The 18,324-nt window shown below is 38.5% G+C and overlaps 1 protein-coding gene and 1 pseudogene across 1 annotated transcript; one reads left to right on the top strand and one right to left on the bottom strand.

Moving 5' to 3' along the window:
* On the bottom strand, positions 1-8,343 carry LOC112438207 (ATP synthase membrane subunit K, mitochondrial-like). The gene has a single exon (XM_034950087.3). It carries the CDS (start codon positions 344-346, stop codon positions 128-130), a length of 219 nt encoding a protein of 72 aa, XP_034805978.2. The 5' UTR covers positions 347-8,343; the 3' UTR covers positions 1-127.
* A 1,011-nt stretch (positions 8,344-9,354) lies between these two features.
* On the top strand, positions 9,355-10,626 carry LOC100978528 (E3 ubiquitin-protein ligase makorin-1-like; annotated as a pseudogene).
* Positions 10,627-18,324: the final 7,698 nt, after the last annotated feature.

The raw sequence follows: 18,324 nt of genomic DNA, 5'->3' as shown, positions 1-18,324 counted from the left end.
TTCTTTTTTTTCCAGGTTCATAATATATTGTACAAATTGAATTATCACATGATGAGTTGGCATTAGCTTCTCCAGGCATGGGAACTTAACAGATGAGATTAAGAACTGTAGGCAGTTTAAAATCCATTTATGTTGCTTTCATAGCTGGAGTTTTTTTGGACCTTAACTTGAAATATAAGACAATCAAAGCAATGCTTCTGTATGTGACCAGTACACAATTCATTCTACCTGTGAGAGTATAAGAGTTGAAATATTTTTTAATACCAGTGAACTGGTATTGCGCATCACTTTCTGGACCTGCCATTATTTCAATCTGCCAAAGCCGCAAATTCCACCAATTTTCCATGGTTCTTTATGTTACAGATTTCTAGTTTTATAATATTGTGTTTGGAAAACATACTTGATATAATTTCAGTCTTCTTAAATTTGTTAAGACTTGTTCTGTGACCTATTACACACACACACACACACACACACACACATATACGCACACACACACACATACATGTTTTTAGAGATAGGGTCTCAGTATGTTGCCCAGGCTGGCCTTGAACTTCTGGGCTGGGCTCAAATGATCCTCCCACCTCAGCCTTCCAAAGTGCTGTTATTACAGGCATGAGCCATTGTGCCTGGCCTGTGGCCTATTATATAATCTATCCAGAAGAATGTATCATGTGCATTGAGAACAATGTGTATTCTGTTGCTGTTGGGTTAAATGTTTCATATGTCTGTTAGGTTCATTTGGTCTAAAGTAGGTCAAGTTCAATGTATCCTTATTGATTTTCTCCCCGGATGATCTGTTCAATGTTGAAAGTGGAATATTGAAGTTTCCTCCTATTATTGCACTGCAGTCTTTGTCTCCCTTTGAATGTCTTAATTATTGCTGTACATTTATTTTAAGTGCTATAATGTTGGGTACATATAAATTTACAATTGCTACATCCTCTTGATGTATTTACTCCTTTATTACTATATAATGACATTTTTCATCTCTTTTTATAGTTTTTTTTCCCTAAAGTCTATTTTTTTTTTTTGGAGGCAGAGTCTCACTCTGTCACCCAGGCTGGAGTGCAGTGGCATGATCTCAACTAACTGCTACCTCTGCCTCCTGGGTTCAAGCGATTCTCTCCTGCCTCAGCCTCCCGACTAGCTGGGATTATAGGTGCCCGCCACCACAACTGGATAATTTTTTTGTTTAGTGGAGATGAGATTTCACCATGTTGGCCAGTCTGGTCTCTAACTCCTGACTTCAGGTGATCCACCCACCTCAGCCTCCCAATATGTTAGGATTACAGGCATGAGCCACCGCACCTGGCCCTTAAAGTCTATTTTGTCTCAAATAATTGTAGCTAACCCTATTCTCTTTTTGTTAGACTATCATTTTCCATTTCTTCACATTAAGTCTGAGTTTCCTTTAAAGTGAAGTGAGTCTCTTGGAGGTAGCATATACTTGGGTCTTGTTTTTAATCCATTCTGCTGTTCTTTTTTTATTGGAAAATTTAATCGATTTACATTTAAAGTAATTATTAATAAGGACTTACTAGTGCCATTTTGTTAATTATTTTTGATTGTTTTGTAAATAAATCCTTTGTTCCTTTTTTTCTCTCTTTTTGTGATTTGATGGCTGTCTGTAGTAATATTCTTTGGATATTTTCTTTTTATGTTTTGTGTATCTATTATAGACTTTTGTGGTTACCATGAGGTTTACATAGAACATCTTATACTGGCCAGGCATGGTGACTCACACTTGTAATCCCAGAACTTTGGGAGCCTGAGGCAGGTGGATCACCTGAGGTCAGAAGTTTGAGACCAACCAGGCCAACAGGTTGGCCCCGTCTCTATCAAAACTTTGTCTCTACCAAAAATACAAAAATTAACCAGGTGTGGTGGTGCACACCTGTAGTCCCAGCTACTTGGGAGGCTGAGGCAGGATAATCACTTGAACACAGGAGACTGAGGTTGCAGTGAGCCAAGACTGCACCACTGCACTCCAGCCTGGGTGACAGAGCAAGACTCCATCTCAAAAAAAAAAAAAAAAAAAAAAAGCAAACAAAAAAAATCATCTTATACTTATAACAGGCTATTTTAATTTGATAAAAAAAGTTATAGGTATGAGCTGAGAGTAGTGAAGAATAATAACAACAATTTTGATTACATACACAGATTCTACAATTTTACTCCCCCTCCTCTCATGTTTTATGTTTCTGATGGCAAACTTAACATCTTTTTATAATTTGTATCCCTTAACAAATTCTTGTAGCTTTAATTGTTTTAATAGCTTCACCTTTCAATATTTATACTAGATATCATTGATTTAGGCACTCCAATTAATCTGTTAGAGTGTTTTGAATTTGACGATGTATTTACTTTTACCAGTGGGTCTTATGCTTTCATATGTTTTCACATTAATAATTAGGGTCTTCTTCCTTCAGCCTTAAGAACCCCCTTTAACATTTCTTGTAAGGCAGGTCTAGTAGTGATAAACTCTCTCAGATTTTGATTGAGAAAGTCTTTATCACCTCTTGGTTTTTAAAAGACAAGATTGCTGGTAATAGTATTCTTCGTTGACAGTTTTTTTTTTCTTTAAGCTTTTTAAATATATCATCCCACTCCTTTCTGGCCTGCAATGTTTCTGCTAAGAAATTCACTGATAGTCTTATAGTTGTTTGCTTACATGTAATGATTCACTTTTCCTTTGCTGTTTTCAGCACTCTCTCTTTGTCTTTAACTTTTGATAATTTCATTATGCAGTGTTTTGGTGTGAGTGTCCTTAGATTCATCTTATTTGGTGTCCTTTGAGATTTCAGATTCTGGTTTTCTATTTCCTTTTCCAGGCTTGTGATGTTTTCTGCCATTATTTCTTTGAATATGTTTTCCATCCCTTTCTCGCCTCTCCTTCTGGCATATCAGTGATGCATAAGTTGTTCGGCTTGATGGTTTCCCATAAGTCCCTTAAGTTTTCTTCACTGTTTTTCACTCTTTTTCCTTTTTTCCCTCAGATTGGATGATTTTCAGTGACCTGTCTTTGAGTTCACTGATCCTTTCTTCTTATTGATGTAGTCTGCTGTTGAGCCCCTTCTACTGCAGTTTTCAATTTATTCATAATATTCCTCCAGATTTATGATTTCTGTTTGGTACTCTTCTCTGCTTTCTATTTGTGGAAGTTCTTAATTTGTTCTTGTATTGCTCTGTTGACTTTGGTGAGCATCTTTATGGCCATTATTTTGAGTTCTCTGTCAAGTAAATAACATTACTTTACTCAGGTTGGTTTCTGGAGATTTATTTAGTTCCTTTGTTTGGACCATATTCCCCTGTTTTAAAATATTTCTTGACTTTCCATGTTGGTTGCTGTGCATTAGCTAATACCACTAAGTCTCCCAGTCTTGTCGGACTGGCTCCATATAGGAGAAGGGCATTGCCAATCCATCCAGCCAAAGATTTTAAGGTGCTTCTTAAATCTTTGTGTTTATCCAGGCTGCTGTCTTTGTTTTTGGTGCCCACCTGGAGCTTAGGATATGCCATACCCTGTCAGTACTTTAAGTCCAGAAAGGTAGGAGCCAGAGTCTCTAGATGTCGATAAAATGGTGTGAGTATTGGCTCTATGTTTCAGTTACTTGTATCTTTACGGTGAAGCTGAGCATGGATGTTAATCTCCCACTCTGTCTGCACTAAGCCAGGTAGTGGATATGTGGCAAAATTCGTATTCATGTTCAGGCTGCACCCTCTGATCCTAAGGAGATAGCTGCTGGATGTGAACCCATCGTATGTCCATCTGTTTGTTTTTTGTTGTCTAGGGTCACTAAGGAATGCAAAGCTTCATTAACTCTCAGAGAGAGTTTGTTAAGAAGGTAGCCTCTTGGGTGTGAGTATAGAAGTTGTGGCACACAGTGCATGGCCAAACTTCTTCCAGGAAGAATGGTAGGCCTGGGGTGAGCCAGAGAAAAGGCTCAGGAACTGCCAAGCTCTGGCTGCAGCTGCCAGTGGGCTATTGTTTGTTTGCCCCATTGGCTCCCCAGTGCAAGTTTATTAGAACTCAAGCTGTCAAGTAGCCACTGGGAGTGTGTGCCATACACCCCTTCTGGAGAGAAAATGGGAGCTGCATATTCCTGCCCCTTTTTCACACTACTCAAAGGGGGCATCATTTGTAAACATGTTTGCATACCTGTTAAGACCACGTCTTTGTTCTGTCATCTGAGGAGACTCATGTATGCCTAGTGCTTTCTCCTCCCAGAGCTAAGAAGTTTAGGATTGGGTTCTTTGGGAGGGCGCTGTAAAAGTTGTGACACTTGATTAGTGGCACAAACGTCTTCCAGGGAGAAACAAGGAGTTGCATTTTATTTTCTGACATGGAGTCTTGATGTGTTGCCTAGGCTGGCCTCAAACTCCTATGCTCAAGTGATCTTCTCATTTAAGCCTTAGCTGGGACTACAGGCACATGACACCACACCTGGAAGGAGCTTCATTTTAAAAATAAAATTTTAGATTCAGGGGATACATATGCAGTTTGTTAACATGGATATATTGTATGATGCTGAGGTTTAGGCTTCAATTGATCCTATCACCCAGATAGTAAATATAGAACCCAATAAATAGTTTTTCAACCCTCCTTCCCCTCTTTTGGAGTCTCCAGTGCCTATTGGTCCCACCTTTATATCTATGTGTACCCAGTGGTTAATTCCCACTTATAAGAGAGAACATAAGGCTGGGCATGGTGGCTCAAGCCTGTAATCCCAGCACTTTGGGAGGCCAAGGTGGGCAGATCACAAGGTCAAGAGATTGAGGCCATCCTGGCCAACATGGTGAAAAGCCATCTCTACTAAAAATACAAAAATTAGCTGGGTGTGGTGGCGCTTGCCTCTAACCCCAGCTACTCGGGAGGCTGAGGCAGAAGAATCACTTAAACCCATGAGGCAGAGGTTGCAGTGAGCCGAGATCATGCCACTGCACTCCAGCCTGGTGACAGAGTGAGACTCTGTCTCAAAAAAAAAAAAAAAAAAAGAGAGAGAAAGAACATACAATATTTGGTTTCCTATTTTTGTATTAATTCAGTTAGGATAATGACCTCTAACTGCATCCATGTTGCTGCAAAGGACATAATTTCATTCTTTTTTATGACTGCATAGGATTCCATGATATATATGTACCATACTTTCTTTATCCAATCCACCACTGATGGGCACCTAGGTTGATTCCATATCTCTGCTATTGTGAACAGTGCTGCGATAAACACACAAGTGCATGTGTCTTATTGGTAGAACAATTTATTTCATTTGGATATGTATTATTTCATTTTGCATTGCTGTAAAGGAATACCTGAGCCTGGGTAACTTATAAAGAAAATAGTTTTATTTTGGCTAATAATTCTACAGACTACAAGAAGAATGGAGCCATGATCTGCTCTGGTGAGGGCCTCAGGAAGCTTAAAATCATGGCAAAAGGTGAAGGGGAAAAAGGTGCATCACATGGTGAGAGAGGAAGCAAGAGAGAGAGCCAAGGAAATGCTAGGCTTTTTTCAACCACCAGCTCTCATATGAACCAACAGAGCAAGCATTTACCCACAACCATGAGGGGGACACGTAGACATTCATATGAGAGATCTGCCATCATGACCAACACACCTCCCACCAGCCCTTACCTCCAACATTGGGTGGGGGGTGGTGGTCGTATTTCAGTACAAAATTTGGAAGGGACAAATATCCAAATGATATCATGTATATACCTAGTAATGAGATTGCTGGGTAGAATGGTAATTCTATTTTTATTTCTTTGAGAAATCTCAAAACTGTTTTCCACAGGAGCTAAACCAATTTACCATCCCACTAACAGTGTATAAGCATTCCCTTTTCTCTGCAACTTTGCCAACATCTTTTACTTTTTGACTTTTTATTAATAGCCAATCTGACCTATATGAAATAGTATCTCATTGTGGTTTTGATTTACATTTCTCTGGTATTAGTGATGTTGAGCATTTTTAAAAATACATTTGATGGCTGCATGTATGCCTTCCTTTAAGAAATGTCTGTTCATGACTTTTGCCTACTTTTTAATGGGGTTGTTTTTGCTTGTTGACTTGTTTCTGTTTCTTATAGGTTCTGGGTTTCAGTCCTTTGTCAATTACAAAGTTTTCAAACATTTTCTTCCCATTCAGTAGGGTGTTTGTTTACTCTGTTGAGAGTTTCTCTTGCTTTGCAGAAGCTCTCTAGTTTAATTTGGTCTTAATTGTCAGTTTTTGTTTGTGTTACATTTGCTTTTGAGGACTTAGTAATAAATTCTTTGCCTACGTCAATATCTGGAAGAGTATTTCCTAAGTTTTATTCTAGAACTGTCTTAGTTTGAGGTCTTACATTCAAGTCTTTAATCCATGTTGAGTTAATTTTTGTATATGGTGAGAAGTAGGAATCAACTTTCATTCTTCTGCATATGACTAGTTATGTTTCCCAGCACCATTTATTAAACAGGATGTCCTTTCCCCATTGCTTGTTTTTGTCAGCTTTGTCAAACATCATTTGGTTGTATGTGTGTGGCCTTATTTCTGCATTCTCTATTCATTCCATTGGTCCATGCATCTATTTTTGTACCAGTCCCATGATATTTTGCTTACTGTAGCCTTGTAGTATAGTTTGAAGTCAGGTAATGTGATGCCTCCAGCTTTGTTCTTTTTGCTTAGGACTGCTTTGGTTATTTGGGTTCTTTTTAAATTCGTATGAGTTTTAGAATAGTCTTTTTTTTCTGATTCTGTGAAAAAAGACTTGGTAGCTTGATAGGATTTGCATTGACTCTCTAGATTGCTTTGGTCAGTATGGACATTTTAATGATATTGATTCTTCCGATTCATGAGCATGGAATATTTTTCCATTTGTATCATCTCTGATTTCATTCAGCAGTATTTGGTAGTTCTCCTTAGAGATTTTTCATCTTATCGGTTAGATATATGTTTAGATATTTTTGTGGCCGTTTTAAATGGGATTGCATTTTTATTTGGTTTTCAGCTTGAATGTCATTGTGTGTAGGAATGCTGCTAATTTTTGTACATTGATTTTATACACTTAAACTTGGCTAAAGTCGTTTATCAGGTATATGAGTCCTTTGGAGAAACCTTTAAGGTTTTCTAGGTATAAAATTATGTCATCAGTGAAGAGAGAAAATTTGACTCCCTCTTTGGATGCTTTTTATGTCTTTCTCTTGCCCGATTTCTCTGGCTAGGACTTCCAGCACTATGTTGAAAAGGAGTGGTGAGACATTCTTGTATTGTTTCACCTCTTGAGGGGAATGATTCCAGCTTTTGTCCATCCAGTATGATGTAGGCTTTGACTTTTTCATAGATGGCTCTTATTGTTTTGAGGTATGTTCCTTTGATGCCTAGCTTGTTGAGAGTTTTTTGTTTTTTGTTTTTTTAAATGAAAGAAAATTGGATTTCATTGAATGCTTTTCCTATATCTATTGAGATGATAATTTAGTTTTTGTTTTGAATTTTCTTTGTGGTGAATCATATTTACTGATCTGCATATGTTGAACCATCTTTTCATCTCAGGAATAAATCCTACTTGATTATGGCAGGTTATCTCTTTGATGTGCTGCTCAATTCAGTTTGTAAGTATTTTCTGAGGCTTTTTGCATTTTTGATTTGGTTTTCAGCTTGAATGTTATTGTTGTATAGAAATGCTATTAACATTTGTACATTTATTTTGTATCCTGAAACTTAATTGTTTGTCAAGTCTAGGAGGCTTGGAGGAATCTTTAAGGTTTTCTAGGTATAGATACATATCATCAGAGAAGAGAGATTATTTGTCTTCATCTCTTCCTATTTGGATGCCTTTTCTTTCTTTCTGCTTCCCTTCTTGATTTTTCATCAGGGATATTGTTCTATCATTTTCTTTTTGTGTATGTCTTTGTCAGATTTTCTTATCAGAATGATATTGGTTTCACAGAATGAGTTAGGAAGGAATCCCTCCTCAAATTTTTAAAACAGTTTCAGTAGGATTAGTACCAGCTCTTCTTTGTATGTGGTAGAACTCAGCTGTGAAAGCATCTGGTCCAGAGATTTTTTTTTTTTTTTTGATGGTAGGTTTTTTATTACTGATTCAATTTTGTAAGTAACTGTTAGTCTGTTCAGGAATTCTATTTCTTCCTGCTTCAATCTTGGGAGGTTTTGTCTTTCTAGGAATTTTGGCATTTCCCTTAGATTTTCTAGTTTGCGTGTATAGAAATATTCACAGTAGTCTCTGAGGCTTTTCTGTATTTCTGCAGGATTAGTCGTAATGTCACCTTTGTCATTTCTGATTATACTTACTTGCATCTTTTCTCTTATTTTATTTCATTTTTGAGACGGAGTCTCACTCTGTTGCCCAGCCTGGAGTGCAGTGGTGCGATCTCGGCTCACTGCAACCTCCACCTCCTGGGTTCAAGTGATTCTCCTGCCTCAGCCTCCGGAGCAGCTAGGATTACAGGCCCATGCTACCATGCCCAGCTAATTTTTGTATTTTTAGTAGAGACAGGGTTTTACCATGTTGGCCAGGCTGGTCTCGAACTCCTGACCTCAAGTGATCCGCCAGCCTCGACCTCCCAAAGTGTTGGGATTACAGGCGTGAGCCACCATGCCAGAACTTCTCTCTCTTTTTTGAAAATCTAACTAGGGTGGGCCAGGCACAGTGGCTCACGCCTTAATCCCAGCACTTTGGGAGGCGGAGGCTGGTGGATCACCCGAGGTCAGGAGTTCGAGACCAGCCTGGCCAACATGGCGAAACCCGTCTCTACTAAAAAATACAAAAATTAGCTGGGTGTGGTGGCAGGCGCTTGTAATCCCAGCTACTCGGGAGGCTGAGGCAGGAAGAACTGCTTGAACTCTGTAGGCGGAGGTTGCAGTGAGCCGAGATCGCACCACTGTACTCCAGACTTGGCGACAGTGCGAGACTCTGCACCAAAAACAAACAAACAAAAAACAAAAAACCCCAAAAAACAAAACAACATCAACAACAAAAACTTCTAGCTAGGGCGGAGGTGGCAGGAACCGAGCGGGTGCCTCAGTCTCCTTCCCCTCCCCTCGCCTGGCCTCGTGGTCTTCTCCCAGCAGCCAGACAGGAACTATATAATCCCGGAAGTTCCGGGGCTTTGCTGTGTGGGATAACCAGCAATGGCGAGGCTGCAGCTCCCGGAACAACAGCCACAACATTAGGAGTAGGAGCGGCAGTTGCGGCGGCAGCAGCAGCGGCCTCCCCAACCCTGGTCCCCACAGTCACCACCCCATCCCCTGGGGCAGACGGAGGGGGCGGTGGCAGCGACGGCAGCAGCGGCAGCGACGGCAGCAGCGGCAGCCACGGCAGCCACGGCAGCCACGGCAGTGACGGCTGGGCAGCCATGGCAGTGGCGGCGCAGCTGGACTAAACAGGTCACCTGCAGGTATTTTATGCGTGGGGTTTGTAAGGACAGAGGTAACTGTGGATTCTCGCATGACCTCTCTGACAGTCCGTATGGTGTAGTGTGCAAGTATTTTCAGCAAGGGTACTGTGTTTATGGTGACCGCTGCAAATATGAACATAGCAAGCCATTGAACCAGGAAGAAGGAACTGCTGCAGAGGTAACTACAAAGTCATCCATTGCTGCTTCCTCAAGTCTCTCATCGATAGTTGAAATGAATACAAGCGAAGCTGAGTCAAGAAATTCAAACTTTGCAACTGTAGGAGCAGGTTCAGGGGACTGGGTGAATGCTATTGAGTTTGTTCCTGGGCAGCCCTACTGTGGTCCTACGGTACCTTCCTTCACTGAAGCACCCTTGCAGGGCCCAGTGACCAAGGAAGAATCAGAGAAAAAGCAAATTGCCATGGAAACAAAGAAGCAGCTGTGCCCCTTTGCTGCAGTGGGAGAGTGCTGATATGGGGAGAACTGTGTGTATCTCCACGGAGATTCATGTGACATGTATGGGCCACAGGTCCTGCATCCGATGGATACTGCCCAGAGATCACAGCGTATAAAATCGTGCATTGAGTCCCATGAGAAGGACATAGAGCTCTCATTTGCTGTGCAGCGCAGCAAGGACATGGTGTGTGGGATCTGCATGGAGGTGGTCTATGAGAAAGCCAACCCCAGCTAGCGCTGCTTTGTGGTCTTCTTCATCTGCAACCACACCTACTGTCTCAAGTGCATTTGCACGTGGAGGAGGGCTAAGCAATTTGAGAGCAAGATCATAAAGTCCTGCCCAGAATGCCAGATCACATCTAACTTAGTCATTCCAAGTGAGTACTGGGTGGAGGAGAAAGAAGAGAAGCAGAAACTCGTTCAGAAAAAAAAGAGACAATGAGCAACAAGGCGTGCACGTATTTTGATGAAGGACATGGGAGCTGCCCATTTGGAGGGAACTGTTTTTACAAGCATGCGTAAAGAGGAGGAGAGAGGAGCCATGGAGACAGAAAGTGGGAACATTAAGCAGATATGGGGCCCAACAAAGGAACCACTTCTGGGAACTAATTGAAGAAAGAGAGAACAGCAACCCCTTTGACAGCAAAGAAGAGGTTGTCATCTTTGAGCTGGGTAAGATGTTGCTTATGCTTTTGGCTTCAGGTGGGGACGGCAAACTGACAGACTGAAGATCAGTGGGAATTGTTTCATGATGAGCTGGAAGATTTTTTATAACTTGAATCTATAGCAACCTTGTGTGGCATGTGATCTGGTCTGCTAACCCCAGACAGCAGCTGTCCCCTGTGGTGGTGTGGCAGTGCCTGTCTTCTCTCTGAGGCAAGCCTGTCAACTGCAGGTGCTGTCATAAGAATTTCTACCCAGGGCCTGTCTGTCTTCTCAACCCCTCACCTTTCCCCGAGGAGTGTGTTGTTTTCCCTGTTGAAAAAAAGTTACAAAAATAATTCTTAGTTTTTTGTAACACAAATTTAGCTGTCAGACAGTGTAGATGTGTTGCATCATATGTTTTCAACCAGATTGTGTTTACGGACTTTTCACACACTCATTTTGAGGACCCCAGGTTCAAAAGTAAAAGCAGTGGCCCTACTTTGGGATCCAAGAATAGGAGGGATGGGTGAAGGGACCTAAGTGGCCAATAGCCTTTTGCTCCAGACATGGGACATAGATCCTTGAGGTTTCTGGTGAAATCTGCACATCCGTGTTTTTGTATCTGTTCCCTACCCTGTAATCCCTACCACATGCACTTGTTCTGTGGTTTTGGTCTCTTGTTTAATTGCACACAAGTAATACTACTGGGTAACCAGAACCAGGTGTGAATGTGTTGAGATTTCTACTGTTTTGCATGATAGGAAAATTGAGAAAGAATACATATATAAGGTATAGAGGCATAATGTCAATGGAAAGTTGGAAGTTGACTCCCAAGGGCTGACACGGTGTGTGTGAGTGTGGGTGTGTGATAAGCTTCTCATCCCTGCATAGATGCAGTATTCTTAGCCTTAGTAGAAAAACTTGGTTTAGTGGTTTAAGCCTTGTGTGGCAGATAGATCTTAAAGGACAAAGCAGTATATTGGTAGTTGTCAGTATAGCAGTGCTAGCTCTGTCTACATATAGATAAATGGGGTTAGCCATAAAGGTTAAAACTACCTGTTTATCCTATATATTAACAAAAACTGGGTCTTGGATACACAGTTGTATTTAATGTTTTACGATCTAGCCTTTCCAGTACAGGCATTTTCTGAAAAACCTTTGTCCTCATTTGGGGCATTTGGTTGTCGTATTTTTGTGTTTGCTTTTGTGGGTATTTGCCTTATTCCACCCCTGAACTTTCAGGTAGACAGATGTGATTCTAAACTCTGTTCTAAGGTGTTTATTGTAGTGGAGTAATGGGTTTGCAGTAATAAGTCATACTTTTCCATTGAAGGGGAGGACTTGGGAATCCGTAAGACCAGCTAAAGTTAAGTTGTTGGAGTAATTCGTTGATTGGAAATTTTACTTCTATGTTTTGTCACTCTGTTTCCTGAAAATGATTCAGGGATGCTTCTGGTTTCTCCATCTACTGCTTTGATTCCTTGGATCCCACCCATTCTTTCACTTTACGAAAAACAAATAATTGTTGCAGAGGTCTCTGTATTTTGGAGCTGCCCTTTTGTAAGAAGTGCTTTTCCCAAATGAAACAATTAAAAAGAAATCTAGCTAGCAGCCTATTAATCTTTTCTATCCTTTCAAATAACAAAATTTTTATTTTGTTGATTTTATTTATTTATTTATTTTGCTATCCATTTTATTTAGTTCTGCTCTGATTTTAGTTATTTCTTTTCTCCTGCTAGCTTTGAGTTTAGTGCTTTTCTGAGTTTCTCGTCCCTTTAGGTGTTACATTAGGTTGTTAATTTGAGATCTTTCTATCTTCTTGATGTAGACAGTAAGCACTATACTTTTGCCACATCCTTGGGGTTTTGGTGTGTTGTGTCTCTATTATCATTTGTTTCAAAGATATTTTTTGATTTCTGCCTTAATTTTGTTATTTATCCTACAGTCATTCAGGAGCAAGTTATTTAGTTTTCATGTATCTGTATGGTTTTGACAGTTCCCGTCAGTATTGATTTATATTTTTATTCCACTGTGATCTGAGAAGATGCTTGCTATGATTTTGATATTTTTAAATTTGCTGAGACTTGCCTTTTGACTGCATATGTGGTCAGTCTTAGAGTATGTTACATGTGGAAATGAGAAGAATGTGTATTCTCTGGTTGTTGGGTGGAATATTCTGTAAATGTATATTAGGCCCAACTGGTCAAGTGTCAAATTTAAGTCCAGAATTTGTTAGTTTTCTGTCTTGATGATCTCTGTAATGCTTTCGGTGGGGTATGGAAGTCCCCCATTGTTACTGTGTGGCTGTCTAAGTCTTTTCCTAAGATTAGTAGTGATTGTTTTATAAATCTGGGTGCTCCAATGTTGGGCGCGTATATATTTAGGATAGTTATGTTGGGAACAGGCCCCCCAAAATCTGGCCATAAACTGGCCCCAAAACTGGCCATAAACAAAATCTCTGCAGCACTGTGACATGTTCATGATGGCCGTGATGCCCACGCTGGAAGGTTGTGGGTTTACCGGAATGAGGGTGAGAAACACCTGGCCCACCCAGGGTGGAAAACCGCTTAAAGGTGTTCTTAAACCACAAACAATAGCATGAGCGATCTGTGCTTTAAGGACATGCTCCTGCTGCAGGTAACTAGCCAGACCCATCCCTTTATTTTGGCTCATCCCATTGTTTCCCATAAGAAATACTTTTAGTTAATCTATAATCTATAGAAACAATGCTTATCACTGGCTTACTGTTAATAAATACATGGGTAAATCTCTGTTTGAGGCTCTCAGCTCTGAAGGCTGTGAGACCCCTGATTTCCCACTCCAACTTCTATATTTCTGTGTGTGTGCTTTAATTCCTCTAGCGCTGCTGGGTTAGGGTCTCCCCAACTGAGCTGGTCTCAGGAAGTTAAATCTTGAATCACACACTTTATCATTATGTAATGCTGTTCTTTGTCCTTTTTTACTGTTGTTGATTTAAAGTCTGTTTTATGTGATACAAAAATAATAACCCCTGCTGTTTTTTTAATTTCTATTTGCATGATAGATCTTTCTCTATCCCTTTAAACTGTGCCTCTAGGTGTCATTACATGTGACATATGTCTCTTGAACACAGCAGAAGTTTGAGTCTTGTTTTCTTATCTAATTTGCCACTTTATGACTTTTAAGTGGAGGATTTAGGTCATTTACACTCAAGCTTCATATTGATATGTAAGGTTTTTTTCCTGTTGTGGTATTCTTAGCTAGTTGCTTTGTGGTCTTGATTGTGTAGTTGCTTTATGGGGTTTGTGGGCTATGTTCTTATGTGTGCTTTTGTGGTAACAAGTATTATTCTTTTGTTACCATGTTTAGAATTCCCTTAAGCATCTCTTGTAGGGCCAGTCTTGTTGTGATGAATTCTCTTAGTGATTGCTCATCTGGCAAAGATTTTATTTCTCCTTTGTTTATGAAGCTTAGTTTAGCAGGGTATGAAATTCTTGGCTGGAATTTCTTTTCTTCAAGAAAGTTGAAAACAGGCCCCTAATCTCTTCTGGCTTATATGGTTTCTGCTGAGAAGTCCACTGTTAGTCTGTTGGGATTCCCTTTACAGGTAATATGACTCTTTAGCTGCCTTTAAGATTTTTTATTTTGTGCTGACCTTGGAAACTGATGACTATGTGCCTTAGGGATAGTCATCTTGTATAGTATCTCGCAGGAGTTCTCTGTGTTTCTTTTATCTGCATGTGGACCTCTCTAGTAAGACTGGGGAAATTTTCCTGGGTTATATTCTCAAATATGTTTTCCAAGTTGTTTACTTTCTCCTCTTCTCTCTCAGGAATGCTAATGAATTGAAGGTTAGATCACCCTGCATAATCCCATATTTCTCAAAGGCTTTTCTAAAAAAATTGTATTTTAGGTACAGGGATACATGTGCAGGATTGTTATATAGGTAAATTGCACATCATGGAGGTTGAGAGTACACATTGTTTCATTACCCAAGTAATACGCATAGTACCTGATAGGCAGTTTTTAATCCACAGCCTTCTCCCACCCTCCACTCTCAAGTAGGTGCTGGTGTCTCTTGTTCTCTTCTTTGTATTCGTATGTACTCAATGTTTAGCTCCCACTTATAATTGAGAACATGTGCTATTTGATTTTTTGCTCCTGCATTAGTTTGCTTAGGATAATGAGCTCCAGTTCCATTCATGTTGCTGCAAAGGGCATGCTCTTGTTCTTTTTTATGGCTGTGTGGTATGCCATGGTGTATATGTACCACATTTTTTTTATCCTGTCAACATTGTTAGGCATCTAGGTTGAATTCATGTCTTTGTGGTTGTGAATAGTGCTATGAGGAACATACACATTCATGTGTCTTTATGGTAGAACAGTTTATATTCCTTTGTGTATATGCCCAATAATGGGATTGCTGGGCCAAATGATAGTTCCATTTTAAGGTATTTGATAAATTTCTAGACTGCTTTCTACAATAACTGAACTAATTTACATTCCCACCAGCAGTGTATAAGCATCCTCATTTCTCTGCAACCTCACAAGCATCTGTGTTTTTTTTTAATAGCCCTTCTGACGGGTGTCAAACGTGGAATGTTTTACCATTTCATATCCCAAGCATGGAATGTTTTACCATTTCTTTGTGTCATCTCTTATTTGCTTCAGCAGTATTTTGTAGTTCTCCCTGTAGAGATCTTTAACCTCCCTGGTTAGCTGTATTCCTAGCCATTTTATTCTTTTGTAGCTGTTGTGAATGGGATTGTTTTCTTGATATGGCTCTCAGCTTGGAGATTGTTGGTGTATAGATTATTAATAATAATTGTTTTAAATTTCTGATCATACAATTCCGACATCACTTCCATATCTGAGTGTGGTTTTGATGCTTGCTCTGTCTCTTTAAATTATGTATTTTGACCTTTATTATACCATGTAACTTTTTTTAACAGCTAGACAGAAGGTACTAGATAAAAAGAACCCTGGTAAGTGTTTTTTCAGTGATTTGATGGTAAAGCGTGGGGGGAAGGGAAGTGGTCCATGGTTCTATAAATTAGGTCTTAGCCTGTGCTTCTAAAATGTGAACCTCACCAATGCTTCTCAATCCTTTCTCCCCTGAGATAGGATGGCTAGAGTAATACTGAGTTCGATTTTTTTTCTTTCCTTATGTGGAAGCCTCCAAGGGGCTAGATTTGGGTATTTTCTTCTCCCAGGTCAGTTAGACTCTGATAAAATGCTAAAAGTTTAGGCTCTGGTAAGATAGTTTCTCTTTAGGGCAGGCCTTATTAAGAAAAATAAAATGCTCTGGCATATTAAAAAATGGTTTCCTTTTTCCTCTCCTTTTCAGAAGCATGGGATGATTTTTTCCCAATATTCACTGTGAGAATCTGTCAGGTAAAACTCGTAACTGTGTTTCCCCATTATTAGACGTATCTCCAGAGTTTTTTACTCCCAGACTTGTCCACTCGAAGCCTCCAGTAATTTGTCAATTACAGTTCAGGTTTTTCTACCCTGGTACTGGTACATGTTGAGGTTCTGCTTTGAGGTTTTTGCTCCAGTAAATTATGATTCTCTGTATTCATCTGTCTGTCTCTCTGATTTGGGGGACAGTAATTTTCCCTTTGATTTCACTTTTCTGACAGTTAAAAAGAGTTGCTTACTTTTCAGTTTGATCAGCCTGTAACTTGTTGTTAAGGTGAAGTGACAACCTCCAAGCTCCTTACATGCCAAACAGAAGCTGGAAATTACCCATTCTCTTTTATGACCACATAGTATTCCACTGTATATATGTATAATCTATGTCTAATCACTTTCCTATGTGTGCATTTAGGTTGTTTCTAATGCTTTGCAATTGAAACTATTCCACAGTGAATAACCTTGATCATTTGCATTTTTACATTGTTGGAAATTTAATTTCTGGATAGATTTCTAAAATGAAATTTTTAGTTTAAAATGTAAGGGTATATGTAGCTTCATTAGGTATTATTGTTAAATTTATCTCTAGAAAAATTTTGACAATTTGCATTCCTGCTAGCAAAGGGTAAGAGTGGCTTTCTCCCCTGGCCTCACCAACAGAATGTCTTTTTGTATTTTAAAATTTTTCCAGCTTGATAGGTGAGGAATGAAGAAAGTTTGAATATTTTTTGTATGTTGTAGGTCAATTTTTACATATTTATGTGAATTATCTATAAACTTTCCCCTATTTTTCTCTCAAGTATTTGGTACTTTGCCCCTCAATTGTGTGTTTGTGTGTGTGTGTATGTACATATGTAAGTATATGTGTGTGTGTATATATGTATAGTCACACACATATATATACATATGTATGTATAGTCACACATATGTATACACATATATATATATATAAAATGTATATTAGCCCTTTGTCTTTGGGATATGTTACAAATATGTTTTCTCCATTATCAGTTTTCCTTTGACTTATCTTCATTTTCATACAAACAGTTTCTCTTTTATTTACTCAATTTTATCAATATTTTCTGCTATGACCTCCAAATTTTCATTCATATTTAGAATGTCTTTGTGTACATGAAACTTAAAGAGGATATGACCTATGTTTTCTTTTAGTATGTTGTCATTTTTTTTCAGTTAGACCTCTAAATCATTTGGCATAAAGTGTTGTTTATATTATAAGATATAGAACTATTTTTTCTTTTTCCAAGTTTCTATGCAGTTGTCCCAGTGAAACAATAAAAATCCATTTTTTTCTAGTGATTTGATTTTCTTTAGTGATTTGATATGTGACTGTTATTATCTACTAAATATTCACATCTACTTAGACCTGTTTTTGGACTTTCTATTCTGTTATACTTATCTATTTGCGCTTCCATCTACCAGTATGTCGCTCTTTTAATTATAGAGGCTTCCATGTATGTTTTATTGTTGATGATGATATTCCCTAGTCATATTGTCTCAGTTTATTTTATTATTTTATTTTTTCTTCAACTCACCTAGGTATAAATTATTTTATGTTTACATATCTAATGGACCCTAAATACCTACCACATTAAAAGTTGATTTTAGGATAAGTTCCTGACAACATCTTGTTTTCTTGCCTTTGAGTCTTTTTTTTTTTTTCATTGAAAGTAAAATGCAGCACAAAAAAAAATGGGTTCAATTTGGTTGGGTTTCAATTAATGAAAGTTTTGTTCTATCTACTTAATGGGTTAATAAAAGCAACTTTAGCACTGGGAAAAAAATTATTTTTTTGTCTCAGTTTTTTGTATTCTTTCTTGCTTGTTTTCATATATGAACTTAAATATCAATTTTAATGATATTGCAAATTCTTGGCATTTTTATTAGGATTCCAGTTGTGTTTTAAATTTTTCCTCACACTTTTTGCATATTTCTTGTTAAATATACTTATAGGTAATCTTATTTAAAATTATTTTACATGAGATATTCTCTACTGTATTTTTTCAATCAATAACAGTTTATTTTAATTTTATGTCAGAAAGTTTCAACAACAAAAATTTTAACATGTGGTGTTAGAAAATATTTTCATAAGATCAAATTTATTGTAAACATGTGTTTACACTTTGTGTTGAAATCCATTTAAACTTGCATTTTACTTTATTTTTGATTTTTGAAACACCAATATTTTTATTTACTTATTTAAATTATTTTGTAAATTTCAACTTCTATTTTAGATTCAGGGGTACATATGTAGGTTTGTTACACTGGTATATTGCATGATACTGAGGTTTGGGGTTATGATTGATCTTATCACCCATGTAGTAAGCATAGTACCCAATAGGTAGTTTTTCAATTCTTCCACTCCTCCCTGCTCCCCCCTTATGGAGTCCCCAGTGTTTATTGTTCCATTTGTGT

This window comes from Pan paniscus, chromosome X, assembly GCF_029289425.2.
Source record: "Pan paniscus chromosome X, NHGRI_mPanPan1-v2.0_pri, whole genome shotgun sequence".
Taxonomy (NCBI): Eukaryota; Metazoa; Chordata; class Mammalia; order Primates; family Hominidae; genus Pan; species Pan paniscus.
Note: the sequence above shows the minus strand (reverse complement) of the source record. Positions and strands in the feature narration are given on the sequence as shown.